This window comes from Xenopus tropicalis, chromosome 6 (assembly GCF_000004195.4).
Source record: "Xenopus tropicalis strain Nigerian chromosome 6, UCB_Xtro_10.0, whole genome shotgun sequence".
Taxonomy (NCBI): Eukaryota; Metazoa; Chordata; class Amphibia; order Anura; family Pipidae; genus Xenopus; species Xenopus tropicalis.
The window spans coordinates 150691466-150714745 of NC_030682.2; the positions used below are offsets into that span (position 1 = coordinate 150691466).

Consider the following 23280-nt stretch of genomic DNA (forward strand, 5'->3'; position numbering starts at 1 on the left):
TTTTACTACTGAACTTTTTACAATGGAAACAGCCTCAGAATCTCCTAATGTGGAAACGACTGAGAATTTCACTGAAGAACCTTCTGTTACTACTGAACTTTACACAATGGAAACAGCCTCAGAATCTCCTAATGTGGAAACGACTGAGAATTTCACTGAAGAACCTTCTGTTACTACTGAACTTTATACAATGGAAACAGCCTCAGAATCTCCTAATGTGGAAACGACTGAGAATTTCACTGAAGAACCTTCTGTTACTACTGAACCTTATACAATGGAAACAGCCTCAGAATCTCCTACTGTGGAAACGACTGAGAATTTCACTGAAGAACCTTCTGTTACTACTGAACCTTATACAATGGAAACAGCCTCAGAATCTCCTGTTGTGGAAACAACTATAAATTTGACAGAAGAACCTTTAACCAAACCTACTATAATTGCAAGAACTGAGTATCCCAGTTCCACACCAACAACCACATCAGAACCTGTAACACTGACAAAAGCAGAGCCCTTTACCACAACAATAACACAAATTACATCTACCAGTAGTACTACAGAATTACAGCCTACAACAGTGGCAACTACAACATTACAACCCGCAACAATTGCTACTACTACAAATACAACTGCAATGTCAACTGCAGTAATCTTAACGCCAGAAACCACAATGGCATCTTCCACAACACTTCCAGCAGGGACTACAGAGACAACCGTTGTACATAATCAAACTACTGTTAATACCCCGACCGTAGATACTTCTACAGTAAGTACATCTGCTACCTCCGTTTCAGAACCTACTACAATGACAATACATAACTTGCAAACTACAACACCAGTTAGCCCACTGACTACACTGACTACACCAGCTATTACTGTGCCCTCAACACTAACACTGGCTACTACAGAACTTTCTACAATGGCAACACCACCCCCTTCCTCCTCAATATCTTACACTACAGTGTCAACAACAAAGCCTTTTACTACATCGGTATCAACAGTACAGATTAATAATATCAGCTCCACATTGCAGCTTACTACAGAGTCTTCAACTACCATAACAACAACTAAACCGACTACTATAGTGACAACTGAGACTTCCAATTCCACAGCAGCAACTACAACAAAACCCGCAACATTGGCAAAATCCGAGCCCTCTACTACAGCAGTTACAACAGTAGTATCTACCGATGGTACTACAGAATCCCAACCCACAACTGTGGCAACTACTACAAAACCATCAACAACATTATCTACCAATGCCACTACAACATTCCAGCCCACAGCAATTGCAACTACTACAAATCCAACAGCGGCAACGGCATCTACAATGATCGTGGTTGCTACGGGGGCTACTGTTGTACCCAACCAAACGACGGCGGGGACCCTGACCAGCCAGAAACCCAATACAAGTACAAAAGCCCCCCCGATGCCCCCAGCGCCAACAGGCACACCTACCAGTAAGTCTTCTCTATACTCCCTACTCCTCAACATTTCACTCACATAGCATATATTTTTTTAATTTGGGATTGCCCATAGGACTTTGACTTTATTTACATTTTGTTTTCATTTCTACATTTTTTTGTCTAAAAGGGGTTGAGTTAACTTTTAGTATTATGTAGAGAGAAACTCAGAGACAGTTTGCAATTGGTCTTCATTTTTTATTATTTGTAGTTTTTTAGTTATTTCATTTTACGCCCAGCCTAGAGTTTCAGCAGTTATTTGGTTGCTAGGGTCCAAGTTACCTTAGCAACCAGGGATGAGAGACTGCCAGACCCATTCGATTGCCCAATTGTGTTGGGATTGGCATCTAACAGTGTGGGGTAAAAAACTCACCCCTGCCCCGTGTTTCCCCCTTCCCCGTGTGTCCCCCTGCCCCATGTGTCCCCCTGCCCCGTGTGTCCCCCTGCCCCGTGTCTCCCCCTTCCCTGTGTGTCCCCCTTCCCCGTGTCTCCCCCTGCCCCCCTGCCCCTGTGCCCCCCTGCCCCGTGTGTCCCCCTGCCCCGTGTGTCCCCCTTCCCCGTGTGTCCCCCTGCCCCTGTGCCCCCCTGCCCCATGTGTCCCCCTGCCCCGTGTGTCCCCCTGCCCCGTGTGTCCCCCTGCCCCGTGTCTCCCCCTTCCCCGTGTCTCCCCCTTCCCCGTGTCTCCCCCTGCCCCGTGTGTCCCCCTGCCCCTGTGCCCCCCTGCCCCTGTGCCCCCCTGCCCCCTGTGTCCCCCTTCCCCATGTGTCCCCCTGCCCCATGTGTCCCCCTGCCCCGTGTGTCCCCCTGCCCCGTGTCTCCCCCTTCCCCGTGTGTCCCCCTTCCCCGTGTGTCCCCCTGCCCCGTGTCTCCCCCTGCCCCTGTGCCCCCCTGCCCCATGTGTCCCCCTGCCCCATGTGTCCCCCTGCCCCGCGTGCCCCCCTGCCCCGCGTGCCCCCCTGCCCCACGTCTCCCCCTGCCCCGCATCTCCCCCTGCCCCGCGTCTCCCCCTGCCCCGCGTCTCCCCCTGCTCCGCGTCTCCCCGTGCCCCGCGTGCCCCCCTGCCCCACGTCTCCCCCTGCCCCGCATCTCCCCCTGCCCCGCGTCTCCCCCTGCCCCGCGTCTCCCCCTGCCCCGCGTCTCCCCCTGCTCCGCGTCTCCCCCTGCCCCGCGTCTCCCCCTGCCCCGCGTGTCCCCCTGCCCCGCGTGTCCCCCCTGCCCCGCGTCTCCCCGTGCCCCGCGTCTCCCCGTGCCCCGCGTCTCCCCCTGCCCCGTGTGTCCCCCTGCCCCATGTCTCCCCCTGCCCCACGTCTCCCCCTACTGCTTTTCCTTTGATTCAGTATCTGTATATTCTGCCCGGGGTGAAGGAAAATCATTATAGACATTTTCCCATTTACTATTATTAGTAATAACAAGTATTTATAAAGCCCTGACCCCCCACCCCCAGCGCTGTACAACTGCAGGGAATATACAGCATACAGACTGCATAGGAATACTGAGTAAATAAGGTCTGTTCCTAAGAGCTTACAATCTAAGGGGGAAGACACACGGAGCTACTAGTAGCAGCTACTTGTCACGGCTACAGACAATGCTGATCATTTACTGATAATTGTCTCTATGTGTGTTTAGCAGAGGGAATTCCCAGTAGTGTCTATGGCAGGGGATTTTCTGGCATTTAGTAGCTGTGACAAGTAGCTGCTACTAAGTAGCTCCATGTGTCTACTCCCTATATGTTTATGTATTTTTTAACATTTAACTACTTTTACTTCCACTGCTGTTATTGTTACTATAACCTCCCCCCCCCCCGGGTATTTACACAGTCTGTATATACAGCCCCGCCTTCCCTCTGCTGCGCAGTTAATGTATAAACACAATGTTTACTGTTGCCATTGGTCAGTTAGAATAGAATGTGGCCCCGCAGGTTCCGGCACATCCGTCACTAGCGCTCACCCAGGGCGGGGCCCCCCAAACCCCCCCAGCGACATGTCAGCTCCTGTCCCAAATAATCCTACTGACCTACTGGCCGCTAGCGATGAGCCAATTATTTTACCGGACATGGATTTGCGGCAAATTTCCTCTTTTTTTTTTTGTGCAAAACTGCAGCAAAAATTTGCCACAAAAAAAATTCACCAAGGCAAAAAAAGTTGCCAATGACTTTAATGCATTTGGAGTAAGAAAAAAAAGTTGCGCATAAAAAACGTTGCGCACATAAAAATTTGCGGCACGTAAAAAAAAGTCGCTGAGAGAAAAAAGTTGCAGAGAAAAAAAAAGTCGCCAAAAATACGGGCATTGACTATAATGCATTTGGAGCAAGAAAAAAAGTTGCATGTAAAAAATGCGCGTAAAGTCGCCTATTGGCTTCAATGCGCTTTACAAACTTTTTGGGGCTCATTTATAACACTGGGCAAATCAGCACCTGGGCAGTAACCCATAGCAACCAATCAGACTTTTTCTTTCATTTTCTACCTGCAGCTGGCTGGATAAATCTACTCATCACAGATTGGTTGCTATGGGTTACTGCCCCGGTGCAGATTTGCCCAGTGTTTATAAATGAGTATGGGCGGAATTATAATGCAAACATGGATTTGCGGTGAATTTCCGCGTTTCGCCATTGGCGTTTGTTTTCGAGAAACGGGTGTCAAAATTTGCTGCAAAAAAAGTGTCGCACGCGGCAAAAAAAAATTGTCAAAAAATGACGCAGGTGACAGTTTTGTTTTTGACGTGTGACATTTTCGACATTTTATGAAAGATTTGCGAATTTTTAGGTGAAGCGAAATGGGACAGATTTGCTATAAATGAGCCCCAATGTGACGGGATGCGCTGAACGAGCCCCACAACCCCCCCTCTTCCTTCTTCTTTCCCTATCATCCTCACAACTTCAGTAACACCCGCCTCTTTTGTCACCTCCCCCTTCTATGTCACTGCCCCGCCCCCTTCTATGTCACAGCCCGCCCATTTATTTTCTGACCCCTCCCCCTGCTAACTGGTAAATTTTTATGAAAAAGGTGGGTCTCTGCCAGTCCCATTGCCACGTTGGGCTGAGGATTCTTACTATATAAAGCTGGGGGTTACTGTAGTCACTTTACTTACCTTTAATTATTACACCTTTTATTCCTGCGACGTTTATTCCCTGTTATTGTTCCCTCTACAGAAACTGTGCTGAGATTCACCAGCTCTGATCCTATTGGCTCTGCTGCCGCAATAAATGCGCTGGTGCAAAAGGTAAGAACCCAATACCCAGTACTCGGGGCGCTGTTTCATGGCTGGAATGTTCCGGCAGTGTGGCTCCCACTTTGCTGGCTCCCTGCTGCCCCCACCTGGTCACTGCCAGAATCTCAATGCTGAGAGCCTCTGAGTGCAGGGAGTTAACATTTCCCAGAATGGCTAGAAGAGTAGTCAGGGTTGGACTGGGCTTGTGGGACACTGGGAATAAAAACCCAATAGGCCGCACTGACCCAGCCCAGATCCCTGCCTGCCCTCCCCCACTCAGGGTCAGACCGGGGTGTCACCTCTGTGCCCCACCCCTTGCGCAGTAAGGGATGGGGGAGGAGCATCAGTGTGAGCGCCAGTGTGGAGTGGGACTGGGTCAACGGGGACCAAAAGGCAGGGTCTAAGGTTGCCGCCTCCCCTGCCCAGGAACAGGGAGGTGGGGTGTGATGTCAAGGGGGCAGGGCTATGACACGGCAATCAGTGATTGGCTAATCGACACGTCAATCCAACCCGAAATCGGGAAAACTGAGCAATTCTACTAAAAACCAGGCTGTCTGGGTCACAACCATCCCCCGCGATTGCACCCACCCCCCATGATTGCACCCACCCCATGGGCTTGCACCCATCCCCCGCGATTGCACCCACCTCATGGGCTTGCACCCATCCCCCGCGATTGCACCCACCCCCAGGGCTTGCACCCATCCCCCGCGATTACACCCACCCCATGGGCTTGCACCCATCCCCCACGATTGCACCCATCCCCACGATTGCACCCACCCCATGGGCTTGCACCCATCCCCGCGATTGCACCCACCCCCAGGGCTTGCACCCATCCCCCGCGATTGCACCCACCCCCAGGGCTTGCACCCATCCCCCACGATTGCACGCACCACATGGGCTTGCACCCATCCCCCACGATTGCACCCACCCCATGGGCTTGCACCCATGCCCCGCGATTGCACCCATGCCCCGTGTTTGCACCCACCCCCTGGCCTTGCACCCATCCCCCGCGATTGCACCCATCCCCCGCGATTGCACCCACCCCCTGGGCTTGCACCCATCCCCCGCGATTGCACCCACCCCCTGTGTTTGCACTCATCCACCTGCGATTGCACCCACCCCCTGGGCAGCTCCAGTCCCCAGTGCAAATGTGGCCAATGGGCAACGTGCCGCCCCCATATCTTTGTTGCCCAAGGCCTGTGCCTATGTGCCCTGTCACTAATCCTGTTTATTATTATTATTATTCAGACGGGGGCACAGTTAGTCCAACTGAATCTGTGAAGGCAAAATACAGGGGGGCCCCATGTGACTCCCTATTACTGGCTCCTGTGGGTCACATGGTACCCAGCGCCACATATCGGAATCTCATATAAACATTACTTTTTTTTTTCTTTTGCAGATTTGTTCCACGTTTCTACCCAAATACCAGCGCGGCGACATCACCGTGACCTGGGGGCAAAGCGTCACGACGGTTAATTGTGCTTCTGTCATAACTGCCCCCCAGTGAATTCTGCCCCAGGGGGGGCGCTGCACAATGAATGAATAAGGAGATAAGTACTATATGGGGGTCATTTATTAACACTGGGCAAATTTGCCCGTGGGCAGTAACCCATAGCAACCAATCAGTGACTGGCTGCAGGGAAAACAATATATGCAACAATTTGATTGGTTGCTATGGGTTACTGCCCACGGGCAAATTTGCCCAGTGATGATAAATTACCCCTTATAGGGAGATGTCCTTCCTGTAATTCGGAGCTTTCTGGATACCGGGTTTCTGGATAAAGGATTCCAATACCTGTGCCTGGGCACACAGGGGGTGTATGCTGTACATATAGTAGTACTGAGCCTCACCGCCCTGTGGGGGTCACGGTTTCCACGGTGCTATTATTTTTCTATTGTAGTTTTTATTAATTTAATGAATAAACTTATTTGTTTTGTATTTCATTTGCACTGAAACATACCTGCCCCCCCCCCCCCCATAAAGCTGCTGTGCATGCTGGGACTTGTATTCCAACAAGGAGAAGCGGGACTGGCCAATAGGGAAGGGGGATTGGGCAATAGGGTAGTGGGACTGGGCAATAGGGAAGCGGGATTGGGCAATAGGGAAGGGGGACTGGCCAATAGGGAAGCGGGACTGGCCAATAGGGAAGCGGGACTGGGCAATAGGGAAGCGGGACTGGGCAATAGGGAAGCGGGACTGGCCAATAGGGAAGCGGGACTGGGCAATAGGGAAGCGGGACTGGGCAATAGGGAAGCGGGACTGGCCAATAGGGAAGCGGGACTGGCCAATAGGGAAGCGGGACTGGCCAATAGGGAAGCGGGACTGGGCAATAGGGAAGCGGGACTGGGCAATAGGGAAGCGGGACTGGCCGGCCAATAGGGAAGCGGGACTGGCCAAAAGGGAAGCGGGATTGGGCAATAGGGAAGCGGGACTGGCCAATAGGGAAGCGGGACTGGGCAATAGGGAAGCGGGACTGGGCAATAGGGAAGCGGGACTGGGCAATAGGGAAGCGGGATTGGGCAATAGGGAAGCGGGACTGGCCAATAGGGAAGCGGGACTGGCCAATAGGGAAGCGGGACTGGCCAATAGGGAAGCGGGACTGGGCAATAGGGAAGCGGGACTGGGCAATAGGGAAGCGGGACTGGGCAATAGGGAAGCGGGATTGGGCAATAGGGAAGCGGGACTGGGCAATAGGGAAGCGGGACTGGCCAATAGGGAAGCGGGACTGGCCGGCCAATAGGGAAGCGGGACTGGCCAAAAGGGAAGCGGGATTGGGCAATAGGGAAGCGGGACTGGCCAATAGGGAAGCGGGATTGGGCAATAGGGAAGCGGGACTGGCCAATAGGGAAGCGGGATTGGGCAATAGGGAAGCGGGACTGGCCAATAGGGAAGCGGGATTGGGCAATAGGGAAGCGGGACTGGGCAATAGGGAAGCGGGACTGGCCAATAGGGAAGCGGGACTGGCCAATAGGGAAGCGGGACTGGCCAATAGGGAAGCGGGATTGGGCAATAGGGAAGCGGGACTGGGCAATAGGGAAGCGGGACTGGGCAATAGGGAAGCGGGACTGGCCAATAGGGAAGCGGGACTGGCCGGCCAATAGGGAAGCGGGACTGGCCAAAAGGGAAGCGGGATTGGGCAATAGGGAAGCGGGACTGGCCAATAGGGAAGCGGGACTGGGCAATAGGGAAGCGGGACTGGCCAATAGGGAAGCGGGACTGGGCAATAGGGAAGCGGGACTGGCCAATAGGGAAGCGGGACTGGGCAATAGGGAAGCGGGACTGGGCAATAGGGAAGCGGGACTGGCCAATAGGGAAGCGGGACTGGCCAATAGGGAAGCGGGACTGGGCAATAGGGAAGCGGGACTGGCCAATAGGGAAGCGGGACTGGCCAATAGGGAAGCGGGACTGGGCAATAGGGAAGCGGGACTGGCCAATAGGGAAGCGGGATTGGGCAATAGGGAAGCGGGATTGGGCAATAGGGAAGCGGGACTGGCCAATAGGGAAGTGGGACTGGGCAATAGGGAAGCGGGACTGGCCAATAGGGAAGCGGGACTGGGCAATAGGGAAGCGGGACTGGGCAATAGGGAAGCGGGATTGGGCAATAGGGAAGCGGGACTGGGCAATAGGGAAGCGGGACTGGCCAATAGGGAAGCGGGACTGGGCCAATAGGGAAGCGGGATTGGGCAATAGGGAAGCCGGGACTGGGCAATAGGGAAGCGGGATTGGGCAATAGGGAAGCGGGATTGGGCAATAGGGAAGCGGGGACTGGCCAATAGGGAAGCGGGACTGGCCAATAGGGGAAGCGGGACTGGCCAATAGGGAAGCGGGATTGGGCAATAGGGAAGCGGGACTGGGCAATAGGGAAGCGGGATTGGGCAATAGGGGAAGCGGGACTGGGCCAATAGGGAAGCGGGACTGGGCAATAGGGAAGCGGGACTGGCCAATAGGGAAGCGGGACTGGGCAATAGGGAAGCGGGACTGGCCAATAGGGAAGCGGGACTGGGCAATAGGGAAGCGGACTGGCCAATAGGAAGCGGGGAAAAGCTGGCAAAGGAAGCCAATAGGGAAGCGGGACTGGCAATAGGGAAGCGGGACTGGCAATAGGAAGCGGGGATTGGGCCAATAGGAAGCGGGACTGGGCAATAGGGAAGCGGGACTGGCCAATAGGGAAGCGGGGACTGGCCAATAGGGAAGCGGGCATGGGACTGGCAATAGGGAAGCGGGACTGGCCAATAGGGAAGCGGGACTGGGGCAATAGGGAAGCGGGACTGGCCAATAGGGAAGCGGGACTGGGCAATAGGGAAGCGGGACTTGGCAATTAGGGAAGCGGGACTGGGCAATAGGAAGCGGGACTGGCCAATAGGAAGCGGGACTGGGCAATAGGGAAGCGGACTGGCCAATAGGAAGCGGGACTGGCAATAGGGAAGGCTTGGGGACTGGCAATAGGGAAGCGGGACTGGCCAATAGGGAAGCGGTGACTGGCCAATAGGGAAAGCGGGACTGGCAATAGGGGAAGGCGGGACTGGCAATAGGGAAGCGGGACTAGGCCAATAGGGAAGCGGGACTGGCCAATAGGGAAGCGGGACTGGCCAATAGGGAAGCGGGACTGGCCAATAGGGAAGCGGGACTGGCCAATAGGGAAGCGGGACTGGCCAATAGGGAAGCGGGACTGGCCAATAGGGAAGCGGGACTGGGCAATAGGGAAGCGGGAATGGCCAATAGGGAAGCGGGACTGGCCAATAGGGAAGCGGGACTGGCCAATAGGCAACTTTTTTCTCACACCAAAGACAATGTGAAGACTTTTTTGTCTTTGTAAATTTTTCCCACAGTTTTACTAAAAAATTTGCAGACGATGAAATGTGGGATTTCGCTGCTAATTCAGACCTGGCAAACAAATTCACTCATCACAAAAGGTTAAAAAAAGAAACAAAACATTTTCCGATTTACTAACTGAGGGTTGTTATGTGGCAGCTCATTATCACACCTACCCCCGTGTGTAATAAGTGGCACTAAGTTTGCCCAGGAGCAGTAACCCATAGCAACCAATGGAAGGTTTGCTTTTACACAGGTGACCAGTAAATGCTTTCAGCTGCTTGGTTGCTATGGGTTACTGCCCCGGGCAAGCTTAGTGCTGTTTATTACATAACCCCATTCTCTGCTTTCCAATCAAGGCAATAATTACTCATTAGTTAAATGGGACTGTGACGACGCGGCTATTTTCCCACCCAAATACATTTTCGGACAGACTTTGCCCAAACGCACATGTACCAATCTCTGTAGAACCGCTGAACGCACGATCCGGTCGCTCTATTTTCATTCTTTCCCACTTACAAACCAAATGTTCTGTCCAGAACCAATTGGCCAAGGCCTGACTGATCCAAACTCAGTAACAACCCACTCTATAAACCTGCCGACTGGCCCAAAGGCTGAACGATTTGGTACCAGTACAACCTTTGTTCATTTGGGCCGGCCGCCCAAACCATCAGCCCAGCAGGAAGTGACCAGGAGCAGCAGAGATTTGGGTCCCTTTCACTTCCTTTTGGCCAACAAACAGTTTTCTGCCAGTGCCAATAATCCTTAATCTTACCAGAAGTGCGAGGTTAAAGGACAAGTCAACCCAAAATATAATTTTTTGCCTAATAAAATAATGACTTGTTTGTGAATCCCCACCCCTGCCTCTCCCTAAGCCAATCAGAAAACCCAGCACTGATGAGCCCCAAGAAGGGCAAAACCGGTCTGTAGTTGGGAATCTGATCAGCTATTACCGGCTTTTGTTTTAAACCCATTGGCTGAGCTTTAGCCTATAGGATAAACCCATGTAAATGGGATTTTCTTGGAGCTCTTTGGGATTAGTACCCAGAATTCCTTGTTTTTATTTGCATACATATTAGGCAGTCTCCTCAACTCTTTTGAGTTATCTGTGGATTCGCACCCCTGGCTCTCCCTAGCGCCGAAATAATAGCCGCGCGACGAAATAATAGCCGCGCAATGAAATAATAGCCACGCGATGAAATAATAGCCGCGTGTAGCCCACTTTATAATTAGATGTGGCACTACCTGTTGATATATCACTATACTTGGCGCTTTCAGGAGTCCTGAGCCCCGCTTACTGTGGGGGAACAGATATTTCTTTATACTTGGGCGTGCCTCCACCCAGGATAGGGATAGAATGAACTATAACTCCCCTCCTGAGAACTTAATATAGTACTCCTTCTTGGGGACTCCCAGCACTCCTAGTACCTTGCCCCCTCACTGGGGTATATCCTTACCAGGTAGTGTAGATCCTCCAGGAGTAATACACACACACTCTGAAGTATGCTGAACCAAGTGATGTGTTTATTTGAGGAGTGGCAAACAGCTTTTGCATACAGGAGACATAGAGTACATCAGGAAACCTTCTATTCCCTTAGAAGTCCCTCTCTCCTGGGATACCGGCAACACTCCAGCCAAATGACCCTCCCTTTGGGGTTCCCTCCGGTACTCACGCCGGAATACCCTCTCTAGGGCTATCCCCGGTACTCACGCCGAGCGGACACCCCCTGGAGACCTCACTCCGGAAATATCACCCGGCTATCCCCCGGATTAGGCAAACCTCCTATTCCTATCTCTTTAGTCCCTGACTACAGCTATTAGTGCTGGGAGATCTTAATCTCATACAATCTCCTGTTGGGGCCAAGCTGCCCAGCTAAATACCCTGTCTGCCACTCCTAGAGCGGCCTATAATCATTTACTCACTGTCTACTCACTGGCCTGTCACTATCCTCTCTCCAGAGGGGTCCCAGGCAGGAAGACCTGCAGGCACATGGCTGCACAGCCTTATATACTGTGTGCCCCCTGTGGCCTAACTATTGAACTGCAGGGAAGCTAACTCCCTGTTAACCCTTATAGTGCCAACCACCCAAGGTGTCCCACTACTAAAGTACTACCCTCTCTTGGGGTCTATCCTGGGGCAACCATCCTAGGGGACCCAAATTTTGGGGAACCCTACACGCGCAATGAAATAATAGCCGCACAATGAAATAATAGCCGCGCAATGAAATAATAGCCGTGGCCGACAAAATAATAGCCGCGGGCGACTAAATAATAGCCGCGGGCGACTAAATAATAGCCGTGCGATGAAATAATAGCCGTGCGACTAAATAATAGCCGTGCGACAAAATAATAGCCGTGCGACGAAAATAATAGCCGTGCGACGAAATAATAGCCGTGAGCAACAAAATAATAGCCGCACGACCAAATAATAGCCGCACGACCAAATAATAGCCGCACAACGAAATAATAGCCGCGGGCGACAATTTTTTTTTTGACGCACATCATTTTCGCCGTTTCACAAATTTTTCGCTGTTTCGCAAATCTTTTGAAAGATTTGCAGATTTTTCGGCGAAACGGGACAGATGTGCTCATCACTATTTGTGACTTATATAGAGTGTTAGTCCCTTTCCACCCCAGGCGATAGGGTTTGGCCAAGCTGCCCAACCAAATGTGGGTGTGTATAGCTTTAAATATCCTGCAACATTCCCTGTAATTAGTGATGAGCGAATCTGTCCCGTTTCACTTCCCTGACAAATTTGCGAAATGGCGTAACATTTGCTAAATGCAACTACTGTGCTATTTTTTTGACGCAACTGCAACTTTTCTGTCATGCCCACACATTTTTTGTTGCAACTAGTGAAGAGCAGAATTTTTCGGCACGCATTTTTGCGAAACGGGCAACAAAAAATTGACGAGAACGTTGCTATTTCATGAATTTTTCGCCGTTTGGCAAATCTTTTCAAAGATTTGTTGATTTTTTGGTGAAACAGGACAGATTCGCTTATCACTAGTTGCAACTTTTTTGATGCGACTGCAACTTTTTTCTCACGCGCCAAATTTTTGTCACAGCAAATTTTTGCAGCAGTGCCGCAAAAAAAGTTCCTATAATATGTTGTACCTGTTCTTTCTGCCCCAGGCCTGCACCTCTCGCACATGTGTGGGGGAGGGGGGAAGGTGGCCAGTTGCCCAGGGTGCCCGGCCGGCTTGGCCCAACTCTGACAATCACTAATAATAAATGACTGGACGCATCTCTGCCGCTGTTTCCTCCCAATACGCTGCAAAGGCACAAGCGTACAGCAGGGGGCGCTGCTACACAGGATTCTCATGAGCGGCAGCCTGCTGGTAAAATAATCGCACGTTTCCCTCAACGGAAGAAATAAAAATCTTCAAATAAATATCAGAAATGTATTTTATGACCAAAAAAAAGCAACAGATTTGGAAAGTCTCCTTATTGCAAAAATACCAAATATATTAAGTTTTACCGGGGGGGGGTGGGGAGTTTTACAAATAACAACCCCTCAGGGTTAAACCAGGGGGCAGATTTATCACAATGTGAGTTTAGAGCTTAATACATAAAAACTCACCCACGTTCTATTTATTCCTATGGGATTTTTAGAAGCGGATTTATCCATGGGTGAAAGTTAGACTTCAACGATTGATGAATATGCCTCTAAAAATCCCATTGGAATGAATAGAATGTGGGTGACTTTTCTGTGGGGAGCCCCTTAAACTCCCCCTATACCCCCCCAATATCCCCCCTTTCCACCCCCCCAGCTTGTCTCTCTATTGCTGTTACTTACCCTTGTTCATGATATTCTGCTGCTTTACTGTTTTCTTTAATATCGAATCATTTATTAGTCAAACTTTTATTTTTTAGGCAGAGAGTTTTTGGGGAGCGTTCCCCTAAAGTCAGTGTGACCCCTAAAGTCTGGCTGCACCCCCAGTTACAGTGTGACCCTAATAGAGCCCTATTGATGTGGGAGGCGCAGGACTCGCCGGCCCGTATTTCCCTGTTAGAATACAATGTGTGAATGCGCAGGAGCTGCGGAACCGTTGAACTAAGCAGCGCTAAGCAGCTCTTTCTCCATTATAATCAGAGCATTAAAGGGATTCTCTGCTTTGCTTTTATGTTACTGGCAGTTAATCCCGCGCTGTGTAACTGCCGCCTTTATATATAGTTACTGAGCTCACGTCCCTGCTGTACAATGTTCCCCAGAGAGTCTTTGCACGCACAGGGGCCGGGGGGGGGGGGGGGGTGTAATTTAGGGGCCCCTGGTACCAGGTGTTAAAAGTACAAATTACAATCAAATCTCAATAATTTTTCATGAAATTGTTTCCCAACAATTATCCCTACTGAGAGACCCCCCCCCACTGCGCTGTTCTACCCCTGCCGATACCCCTGGGATATTCAGCCTGCAGGGGGCAGTATGGAATTGGCTTATTTATATACATCCCAATGGCCCTACTTTCTGCAGGACAGTATGAACCCCAACATTGAATGACTGGGTGTGGCTGAGGTGGACTTGGGGTGTGTCCTAAACTGTCCCATGTTGGAGAATCTATATGTTGTGAGGGATTTATTTATGTCGTTTTTTCCCCTGAGATCATGACTCCGGACTCCTTGCATTATCAAGTGCCCTTAGTAACATAGTAACATAGTAACATAGTAAGTTGGGTTGAAAAAAGACATACGTCCATCACGTTCAACCATAATGCCTATATATAACCTGCCTAACTACTAGTTGATCCAGAGGAAGGCAAAAAACCCCATCTGAAGCCTCTCTAATTTGCCCCAGAGGGGAAAAAATTCCTTCCTGACTCCAAGATGGCAATCGGACCAGTCCCTGGTCCTACAGGATGGAAGCCTGGGATGGAGCCATTGGCCATGGTGAGATGCTTAATGAGGGCATTGGGGCTCATTCTCTCTGATTGAAGTGAAATAAACGAGTAACAGAGTTGCCCCCCCATTTCATAACAGTCAGTGGTTCAGATAAAGGGCAACTAATCCTGCTTTGTCTCCGGGGATAGAAACTTAGTCCATACCTAGGAAACCTGCCATAAAGCAAGACTGGGCTTGTGTTGAAGTGCACTCTGTAATTATATTAGGGTTCACCTTTACGTTAACTTTTAGTATGTTATAGAATGGCTTATTAGTAGCAACTTTGCAATTGGACTTTATTATTTATAGTTTTTATAATTATTTGTCTTTCCCTTCTGACTCTTTGCAGTTTCAAATGGGGGTCACTGACCCCGGCAGCCAAACCCTATTGCTCTGTGAGGCTCCAGTTTTATTGTTCATTTTTATTACTTATCTTTCTGCATATCTTTATTCATATTCCCATCTCATGTTTAAACCACTGCTTAGTTACTAGGGTAAAAAAAGACCCTAGCAACCAGACAGCTGCTAAAACACCAAAAACAAAAAGCTAAATCACTGAAAAACCATAAAAAATGCAGACCAATTAAATTGCTAACTATCTCAGAATATCAATGTCTACAACATATTAAAAGTTAACAGTAAACTACCACTTTAAGAGAAAAATATAATATATATATATAATTATATACAGGACCCTATACCCATATAACAATATGAAGCAACATCTGAATAGACATTGGCACACAGGGCGCAGGCAGTGCTGAGGCAGAGCAGAAACTCCTGGCTATTATGGCACCATAATAAAATAATAATATATTGTATTTCATTATCTAAATAACAATAAATAAGAGCTTTGTATTTCATGTTTCTGTGGCTGCTGTTTGGATGAATATTGTAGTAACGTAAGAACATAAGTGCCGGCTATACACATAAGTGCCGAGTATACACGGGTAACTGCTTCCCCACTTCAGCCCATTGTTCCTAGACTTGTCTGAAGTTCAAGAAGAGAAACCGCATCGCAGTCTGGCCCAACCCTCCTGCTTTCCTCCTCTTTAAGTTTCCATTGTACCCATTCGCGCAGCTTCCTTTTGTGCTGTCAGTAAAGGGCAGAGAGCGTGACAGTAGCATTTATTGTCTGACACAATGAAACCTTGAAGAATTAAGATAAATCGCTGCTGAATTATAGATACAGAACTGGGTGCTGAAAGGCAGTGTGGGTGGGCCCCTTGGGAGGAGTATATTGATCTGAATCTGGGTGGGAAGTAGGTAGGACTCCCGTAGGACTCCCAGAAGGTACCAAGGGGGCAGGATCTGGTAATAGGAGCAAATGCTGAATGGGGACAATGGATTTAAAGATAATATTGGCCTTTTGTGAATCCTGGAGGTTGGATTCCGTGATAAAAATACATTGATATGAATCTTGGTGGGAAGTTGGTTGGAAGTTCCCAATAGGATAGTAAGATGGAAATGGGAATCTCAGAAGGTACCAAGGGGGCAGGATCTGGTAAAGGTAGAAAATGCTGAATAGGGACAATGGATTTAAAGATAATATTGGCCTTTTGTGAATCCCAAAGGTTGTGTTCCCTGATTAAAGTACAATGATCTGAATCTTGGTGGTCAAATTGGTTGGAAGTTCCCATTAAGGTGCTTGCTAGTGATGGGAGCAATGCTGGAAGGGAACAATCAAATTCAAAAAAATTCAAAGATAATATTGCCCTGCTGGGCAGGCCAAAGGTTCTTTGGGTGGAGTACAGTATAGTTGTGCTGTGTTCTTCCTGCCTCTCATTCCAAATTCTGCACAGTTCCACTTATTGACACAGGGGAACCCCAGAGCTACTGCCACCTCCAATCCAAGCAGTAGCCCCAGGGTTCCCACACCACCAGGGTTCCCTCAGCTCCAGGGTTCCCACACCCCCAGGGTTCCCTCAGCACCAGGGTTCCCTCAGCTCCAGGGTTCCCTCAGCACCAGGGTTCCCTCAGCTCCAGGGTTCCCTCAGCTCCAGGGTTCCCTCAGCTCCAGGGTTCCCTCAGCACCAGGGTTCCCACACCACCAGGGTTCCCTCAACCCCATGGTTCCCACAGCACCAGGGTTCCCTCAGCACCAGGGTTCCCTCAACCCCATGGTTCCCACAGCACCAGGGTTTCCTCAGCACCAGGTTTCCCTCAGCACCAGGGTTCCCTCAGCACCAGGGTTCCCTCAGCACCAGGGTTCCCTCAGCCCCAGGGTTCCCTCAGCCCCAGGGTTCCCACAGCACCAGGGTTCCCTCAGTCCCAGGGTTCCCTCATCCCCATGGTTCCCACAGCACCAGGGTTCCCACAGCACCAGGGTTCCCTCAGCACCAGGGTTCCCTCAGCACCAGGGTTCCCACAGCACCAGGGTTCCCACAGCACCAGGGTTCCCTCAGCACCAGGGTTCCCACAGCACCAGGGTTCCCTCAGCACCAGGGTTCCCTCAGGTCAATGGCTACAGCACTGCCGGGCGGAAAGAATAGGAGGCACACGTCACTCTAAAAGCTGGAAATGATCAGACATCATTGATCAGAAAACATTCAGCGCCTTTCTGTCGGTCACTCCTGGCTGCATTGTGGGTAAAAAACATGGTGATTCTGCTTTATATTGATTGTTCTTGGGCAGAATAAAGGTGGCCATATGCATTGCAATCTGCTCGTATGGCGAGGTCACCAAACGAGCAGACCTTCTTCTGAAATGCCCAGAAGATCGAATTAAAACGATGCCAACTAATTGGCCAGTTCCCATTAGGCAGCTCAGTAGGATGAAAATGTCTATCTCATAAGGTACCAGGGTAAAGCTGGCCATACATCTTCACCTACGGGTGGGCGATATCAGGGAACATGTAGGCCCTGGGGCCAAACGATCGAATTCTGGGGACCGCATCAACGAGCCGGTGCAGTCCCCAATCCAACTGGATTTTCTAACCTGCCCAATCGATATCTGCCCAATTTTAGGCCAGATATTGGTCGGCCAGGCCCCTCGGTTCTGCCCCTACACGGGCTGATAAGCTGCCGAATCTGTCCAAGGGACCCATATCAGCAGCTCCAATCGGCCCATGTATGGGGACTTTAAGTAGGATCACTGATTTGCTGGCAATGGCAGGAATTGCCCAGATTTTGATTTCCTGTTGGAGAGGGGTCACAGAGGGGAAATGAAGAATACGGCTCTTGCCCCACGTGACATTTCCAAATTAAATATAAAAAACATCTGCTGGTGTTGTTGAAAAACCGATTACAATGCAGGATTCTGCTGGAGAAGCTCCATTAACCGATGGGTTTGGAACAAACAGGCTTTCCCCTGACAGTGTTGCTTTACTGTATTAAGGAAATGCTAAGGCTGAAAATGGGCCACAAACCACCTGTACAAGCAGTTTCCAATGAACTAGAAAAAAACAACTGGGGGAGAACGTTCTGAGGACCATTCCATATTTGCACCAGCCCAGAACGAGGTGGATTCCGTGCATCCCTGAGAGACAAATATAGCAGCGGCTTAAACCTCTAAAATCATTTTCAAACAAAAACTCATGGCGTGAAAAGTTTGAAAAAAAAACGAAGGTCCCTCCCCGGCCCGGTGAGTACGGCCTGGGTGCCCTGATACAGAACATTATCGGCTGCTTCTGGGGGAACAACAACGTCCAAGCTGGGGCGGCCATACTGCATCCATGAGCCATGACTCCCAGGAGATGGGACTTCAATGTCCTGACCATGGTGGCCTTCAGCCTCATTGTACAGGGTAAGTGCCCCCATATTCTGGGAGACAAGGAACAAACCCCTGGGACCCCTGTATCTAAGGGTCTATGGGGTTCCTCGGGGGTGGGGTTTGTAGATAAGCGTATAAAGGGCACATTATATTGTTACAATTTTCCCTATATTCATCTTGGATGTCCAACAGGAGCAGGTGGGGGGGGGGGGACACAAGCTAAAAACTATAATTTAAGCGTTTTTTCTCCCCCATTTTCTTTAATAGGACATATTATTATAGATATTATTTTTGGTCACTGTCTTATGGTGAGCAGGTCACTTGGAAATCCAGGGACACATCTAGTAAATACATGTTGCAGGGCAGCACTTATTATTATTATTATTATTATTATTATTATATGCACTTATTGCATATTTAGCCCTGCTGGGTGGGTTTTCTAAACTTGCCCCTGAATTTTCAAGTTATCTGGTCACCCTGCGCTGTCTGCTTTATAGAAATGTGTCTGTTGGATAAATGGAAATTATGGTGTGAGCGACGTGCTTTGTAAAAAGATAAGATAAGAAGTCACTGTATAAATACACACATATTATATACAGTAGGGGGTGCATTATCCCTTATAATACATGAGTGATACTCAGAGTTCCCTGTATAACTCAGCCTGCAGCCTTGTGCCTTTATATGGGCACAGAACCCCTCAGTGACTGCTAATATCCTTATCATTTACAGTAGGGGGTACATTATCCCTTATAATACATGAGTGATACTCAGAGTTCCCTGTATAACTCAGCCTGCAGCCTTGTGCCTTTATATGGGGGGCACAGAACCCCTCAGTGACTGCTAATATCCTTATCATTTACAGTAGGGGGTACATTATCCCTTATAATACATGAGTGATACTCAGAGTTCCCTGTATAACTCAGCCTGCAGCCTTGTGCCTTTATAAGGGGGGCACAGAACCCCTCAGTGACTGCTAATATCCTTATCATTTACAGTAGGGGGTACATTATCCCTTATAATACATGAGTGATACTCAGAGTTCCCTGTATAACTCAGCCTGCAGCCTTGTGCCTTTATATGGGGGGCACAGAACCCCTCAGTGACTGCTAATATCCTTATCATTTACAGTAGGGGGTACATTATCCCTTATAATACATGAGTGATACTCAGAGTTCCCTGTATAACTCAGCCTGCAGCCTTGTGCCTTTATATGGGCACAGAACCCCTCAGTGACTGCTAATATCCTTATCATTTACAGTAGGGGGTACATTATCCCTTATAATACATGAGTGATACTCAGAGTTCCCTGTATAACTCAGCCTGCAGCCTTGTGCCTTTATATGGGCACAGAACCCCTCAGTGACTGCTAATATCCTTATCATTTACAGTAGGGGGTACATTATCCCTTATAATACATGAGTGATACTCAGAGTTCCCTGTATAACTCAGCCTGCAGCCTTGTGCCTTTATATGGGCACAGAACCCCTCAGTGACTGCTAATATCCTTATCATTTACAGTAGGGGGTACATAATACATGAGTAATACTTAGAATTCCCTAATCTGTAAAACATGCATTTCTTGCACTTAAGTTTTGTTCCCAGAAATCTTCCTGTTTCATAGAGGACATGGCTACTGTAGGATATAATTGGCTTATACTATTATATAATGTAATGATAATGATTGGGTAATTATGTTGGAATGCTCTGCGGTTGCCCAGATCAGTAATGGCTGCTAAGCTTTTGCAGATAATGATATGTACAGACATTAATTGCCCCGTTTAAACATATCTGGGTGAGTTCATACACCCACTGCCTTGTACCTTAGTTAGAAAAATGGAAGGAACCATTATTTTGACACAAGTATAGGGGATTGTTTACAATTTTGCACCAAATTTAGCACTTTCTGCTTGCGTTTGTAAATGTGCCCTGAAGGGTAACATAACAAAAGTAATTAATTATATCAAACTTTAATTATAAGATTAAAGTATAATTAAAGAACCTAATCCTCTGTTTAATGTCACAAGTGACTACACCTGGGGCTCCTTAGCAACCAGATAGCTGTTATAATGCCAAACTGCAGAGCTGCTGAGCGATTATTGAAATAAATGAAAAACTACAAATAATAAAAAATGAAGACCAATTGCAAATTGTCAGAATATTACTCTCTACATCAGGGGTCCCCAACCTTTCTTACTCGGGAGCCACAGTCGAATGTAAAAAGACTTGGGGAGCAACACAAGCACCATAAAAGTTCATGGAGGAGCCAAATAAGGGCTGTGATTGGCTATTAGGGGCCTCTATGCACCCTATCAGCTTACAGGGGGCTTTATTTGGTAGGAATTCTTGTTTTTATTCAAAACTTGCCCCCAAGTCAGGAATTCAAAAATAACTCCCTGGTTTGGGGGCACTGAGAGCAACATCCAAGGGGTTGGGGAGCAACATGTTCCCCCCGAGCCACTGGTTGGGGATCACTGCCCTACATTGTACTACAAGTTAACTCAAAGGAGAACAACCCCTTTACTAAAGTGTTTCTTAGACCATTTCACATGGTTCCTTGTGTAATACTTGATATATTTATGTTACTATTCCCATCTGTGACGTCCAACATGGCTCTCTCCCAATCTTGTAGAGTAACAAGTCCCACAGTAAGCTGAGTAGTAATGGACCCCAATGTATAAGGAGCCCCAGCGTTGGCCTTGGTCTTCTGCAGCTCTTCATGGCGGCACCCCCATAACTACTGTCTGATATTTCCCTTTGGGTACTTGAGCTTTGGGTGAAGGACACGGTGAGAAGGTCGAGGACCAAGAACATCGGCAGAGCCTCATTCAGGCCTGGAGTGCTTTCCCTTTAGCCAAGACCAGGCGCCTCTCTAGTCTGCTGCCCTCGTTGTTATCCCTTGACCATTGTTATGTTTTATTGTTGAAGTACAATAAGGTCTTGGGGAAACTGCCCTGTCATGTTTAATCCCCCACTCAGCGCTATTGTCCTTTGGGCCCTTCAAGATGAAACACTAAAGGCTGAAAGCCCTTAATAGGTTCATACACCGTCCCTAAGTCTTCCTGCTTTATGGCCTTAATCGCTTCAAATGCCGTGTCTGAGTCCATACGTACTTGTATTGTTAGTAGAACATCAACAGAAACGGCCCTTTTCCAGTAGAACTTGTTCTCATTGGTCCCTGCTACGTAACTTAATGCTCTAAGGGGCCACAACTCACTGAATTGATGGGTGGGAACCACTACCAAACTAAAGAATCAATGTGCCCATCTGGCATATGCCCAATTCTGGGGGGCAGTCAATGCAACAGGGACCCTTTCAGAGTAGATTTAATAGATTTGACTTTTCCCAGATCTACTTACCTACAGCTGCCAATCAGAATCTAGGTTACAATGCACCAAAGCATAAAGGATGATAAGAACAAACATCTGATTGGGCGCTACAGGCAACTGGACTGGGAAATCCAACTACAGAACCCATTTACTGCACACAACTTCCTTTATCTGGTGCCGAGTACCTCAGGACCCAGTATATCTCTAGAAGTTGATCATGAAGCACTGGGGTCCTGGGTTCAAGCCTGACCAGGGCTCTATCTGTATGGAGTGTGTATGGGTAACTTTCCTGCAGATATCCCAGTTTATTCAAATGCCCCAAAAACACATAGGCAGGTTAAAGGGGAGGGGGGGGGGGTTAAATTTTAGTATATTATAGAATGCCCAATTCTATTTCCCTTCTTCTTCCGATTCAGCTTTCAAATGGGGGGTCACTGACCCCGGCAGCCAAACCCTATTGCTCTGTGAGGCTCCACTTCTACTTTTTATTACTTATCTCTCTGTTCAGTCCCTCCCCTATTCATAAACCAGACTCTCATTCAAACCACTCCCTGGTTGCTAAGGTAACTGGGACCATAGCAACCAAATAGCTGCTGAAACTCCAAACTGGAAAACTGCTGAACAAAAAGTGAAATAACAAAAAACCCAATACAAATAATAAAAAAATGAAGACCAATTGCAAATTATCTAAGAATATTACTCTCTATTTTATACTAAAACGCTCATTCAAAGGTGGGCAACCCCTTTAATTGGCTCCTGATAACATTGACCAAAATGTGCATATGTGAAAGTGACCCTTGGATTGTAAGCTCAGTGGGGCAGTGAGTGATGGGACTGATGTATAATCTGTATAAAGTGCTGCTGGGTATGTCGGTGAGCCAGATGGAGGTTGGTGCTGAGAGCAAAACCCTGATATTGTGATAAAGTTCTGTGGGAAGATTTCTCTGTTGATCTTTGTGCAGTTCAGTTGCACCGGGGCGTTACTTGTTGCTACAACTCCCTGCACCTTCATGCTTGTGTAACGCTGCTGCTCAATGGTATTTCCCACACCCAGTCTGCTTGTACAGAGAGAGCAAAATAAACTCAAGGGCAGCTGCATTAGCCCCTATACATACAGTATATATATATATTGCAACTTCACCTTCATTGGCAAAACTGTAATAACACATAAAACAAGAACCCAAAACCCCCAGAAATGTGTTCAAACTTTGTTATTTAGGGGGTGTACGTATATAGGGTATAATATATAGGGGGTGTGTATGTATTTAGGGGGTATATATACAGGGTCGGACTGGGGGGTGCAGGGCCCACCGGGGCTCCCGCCCCAGGGGCCCTGCAGGTGCCCCAGCCGCGTCCCCTAACCCCCCCAGGGGCCCCCCTAACCCCCCCCCCCGCAGGGCCCCCGCCTGACGTCCTCCCCGAGCGCGTATAAATTGAACGCGTCGGGGAGGAACAGTCAGTAAGGGGAGCGCCGGCAAAGGTTGGACTGGGCTGCTGGGGCCCACTAGGGCCGGGGCCCACCGGGATTTTTCCCGGTGTCCCGGCGGCCCAGTCCGACCCTGTATATATATATCCTAGGAGTGCTGTCCTTTTTCCAGTGTATATATATATATATATATAAAAAAGGGAAAGTTGTGCTCAACCACTAAATTTTAAACCATTATGTGGGGGTGCAATGAGGTTGTGACCACAAAATTCATAGAAACAACAACAAGAGACCCTCTGCACTCACCCATTATCAATATATATAGAACATTAAGACATTCGGTGCATTAAGCTACTAAGAAATGCCCTTCCCTTTAAACAAAACAGGGATTGTTTGTCCGTACATTGCAATATACTTCAAGCTGGCCAACTGCGTCAAAGTCATCCCTTCTGACCAGT

At 48.8% G+C, this 23280-nt stretch overlaps 1 protein-coding gene across 2 annotated transcripts; it reads left to right on the forward strand.

Annotated features, from left to right (window-relative positions):
• Positions 1-304: 304 nt before the first annotated feature.
• On the forward strand, positions 305-6301 carry LOC105945488 (cell wall protein DAN4-like). 2 transcript variants are annotated; one of them, XM_031904542.1, is made up of 4 exons: positions 305-763; positions 1031-1457; positions 4609-4679; positions 6067-6301. In XM_031904542.1, exons 1-4 carry the CDS (start codon positions 359-361, stop codon positions 6172-6174), a joined length of 1011 nt encoding a protein of 336 aa, XP_031760402.1. In that variant the 5' UTR covers positions 305-358; the 3' UTR covers positions 6175-6301. The 2 variants fall into 2 exon arrangements, with proteins under 2 accessions (XP_031760402.1, XP_031760401.1); XM_031904541.1 differs by having other exon boundaries at positions 305-1457.
• Positions 6302-23280: the final 16979 nt, after the last annotated feature.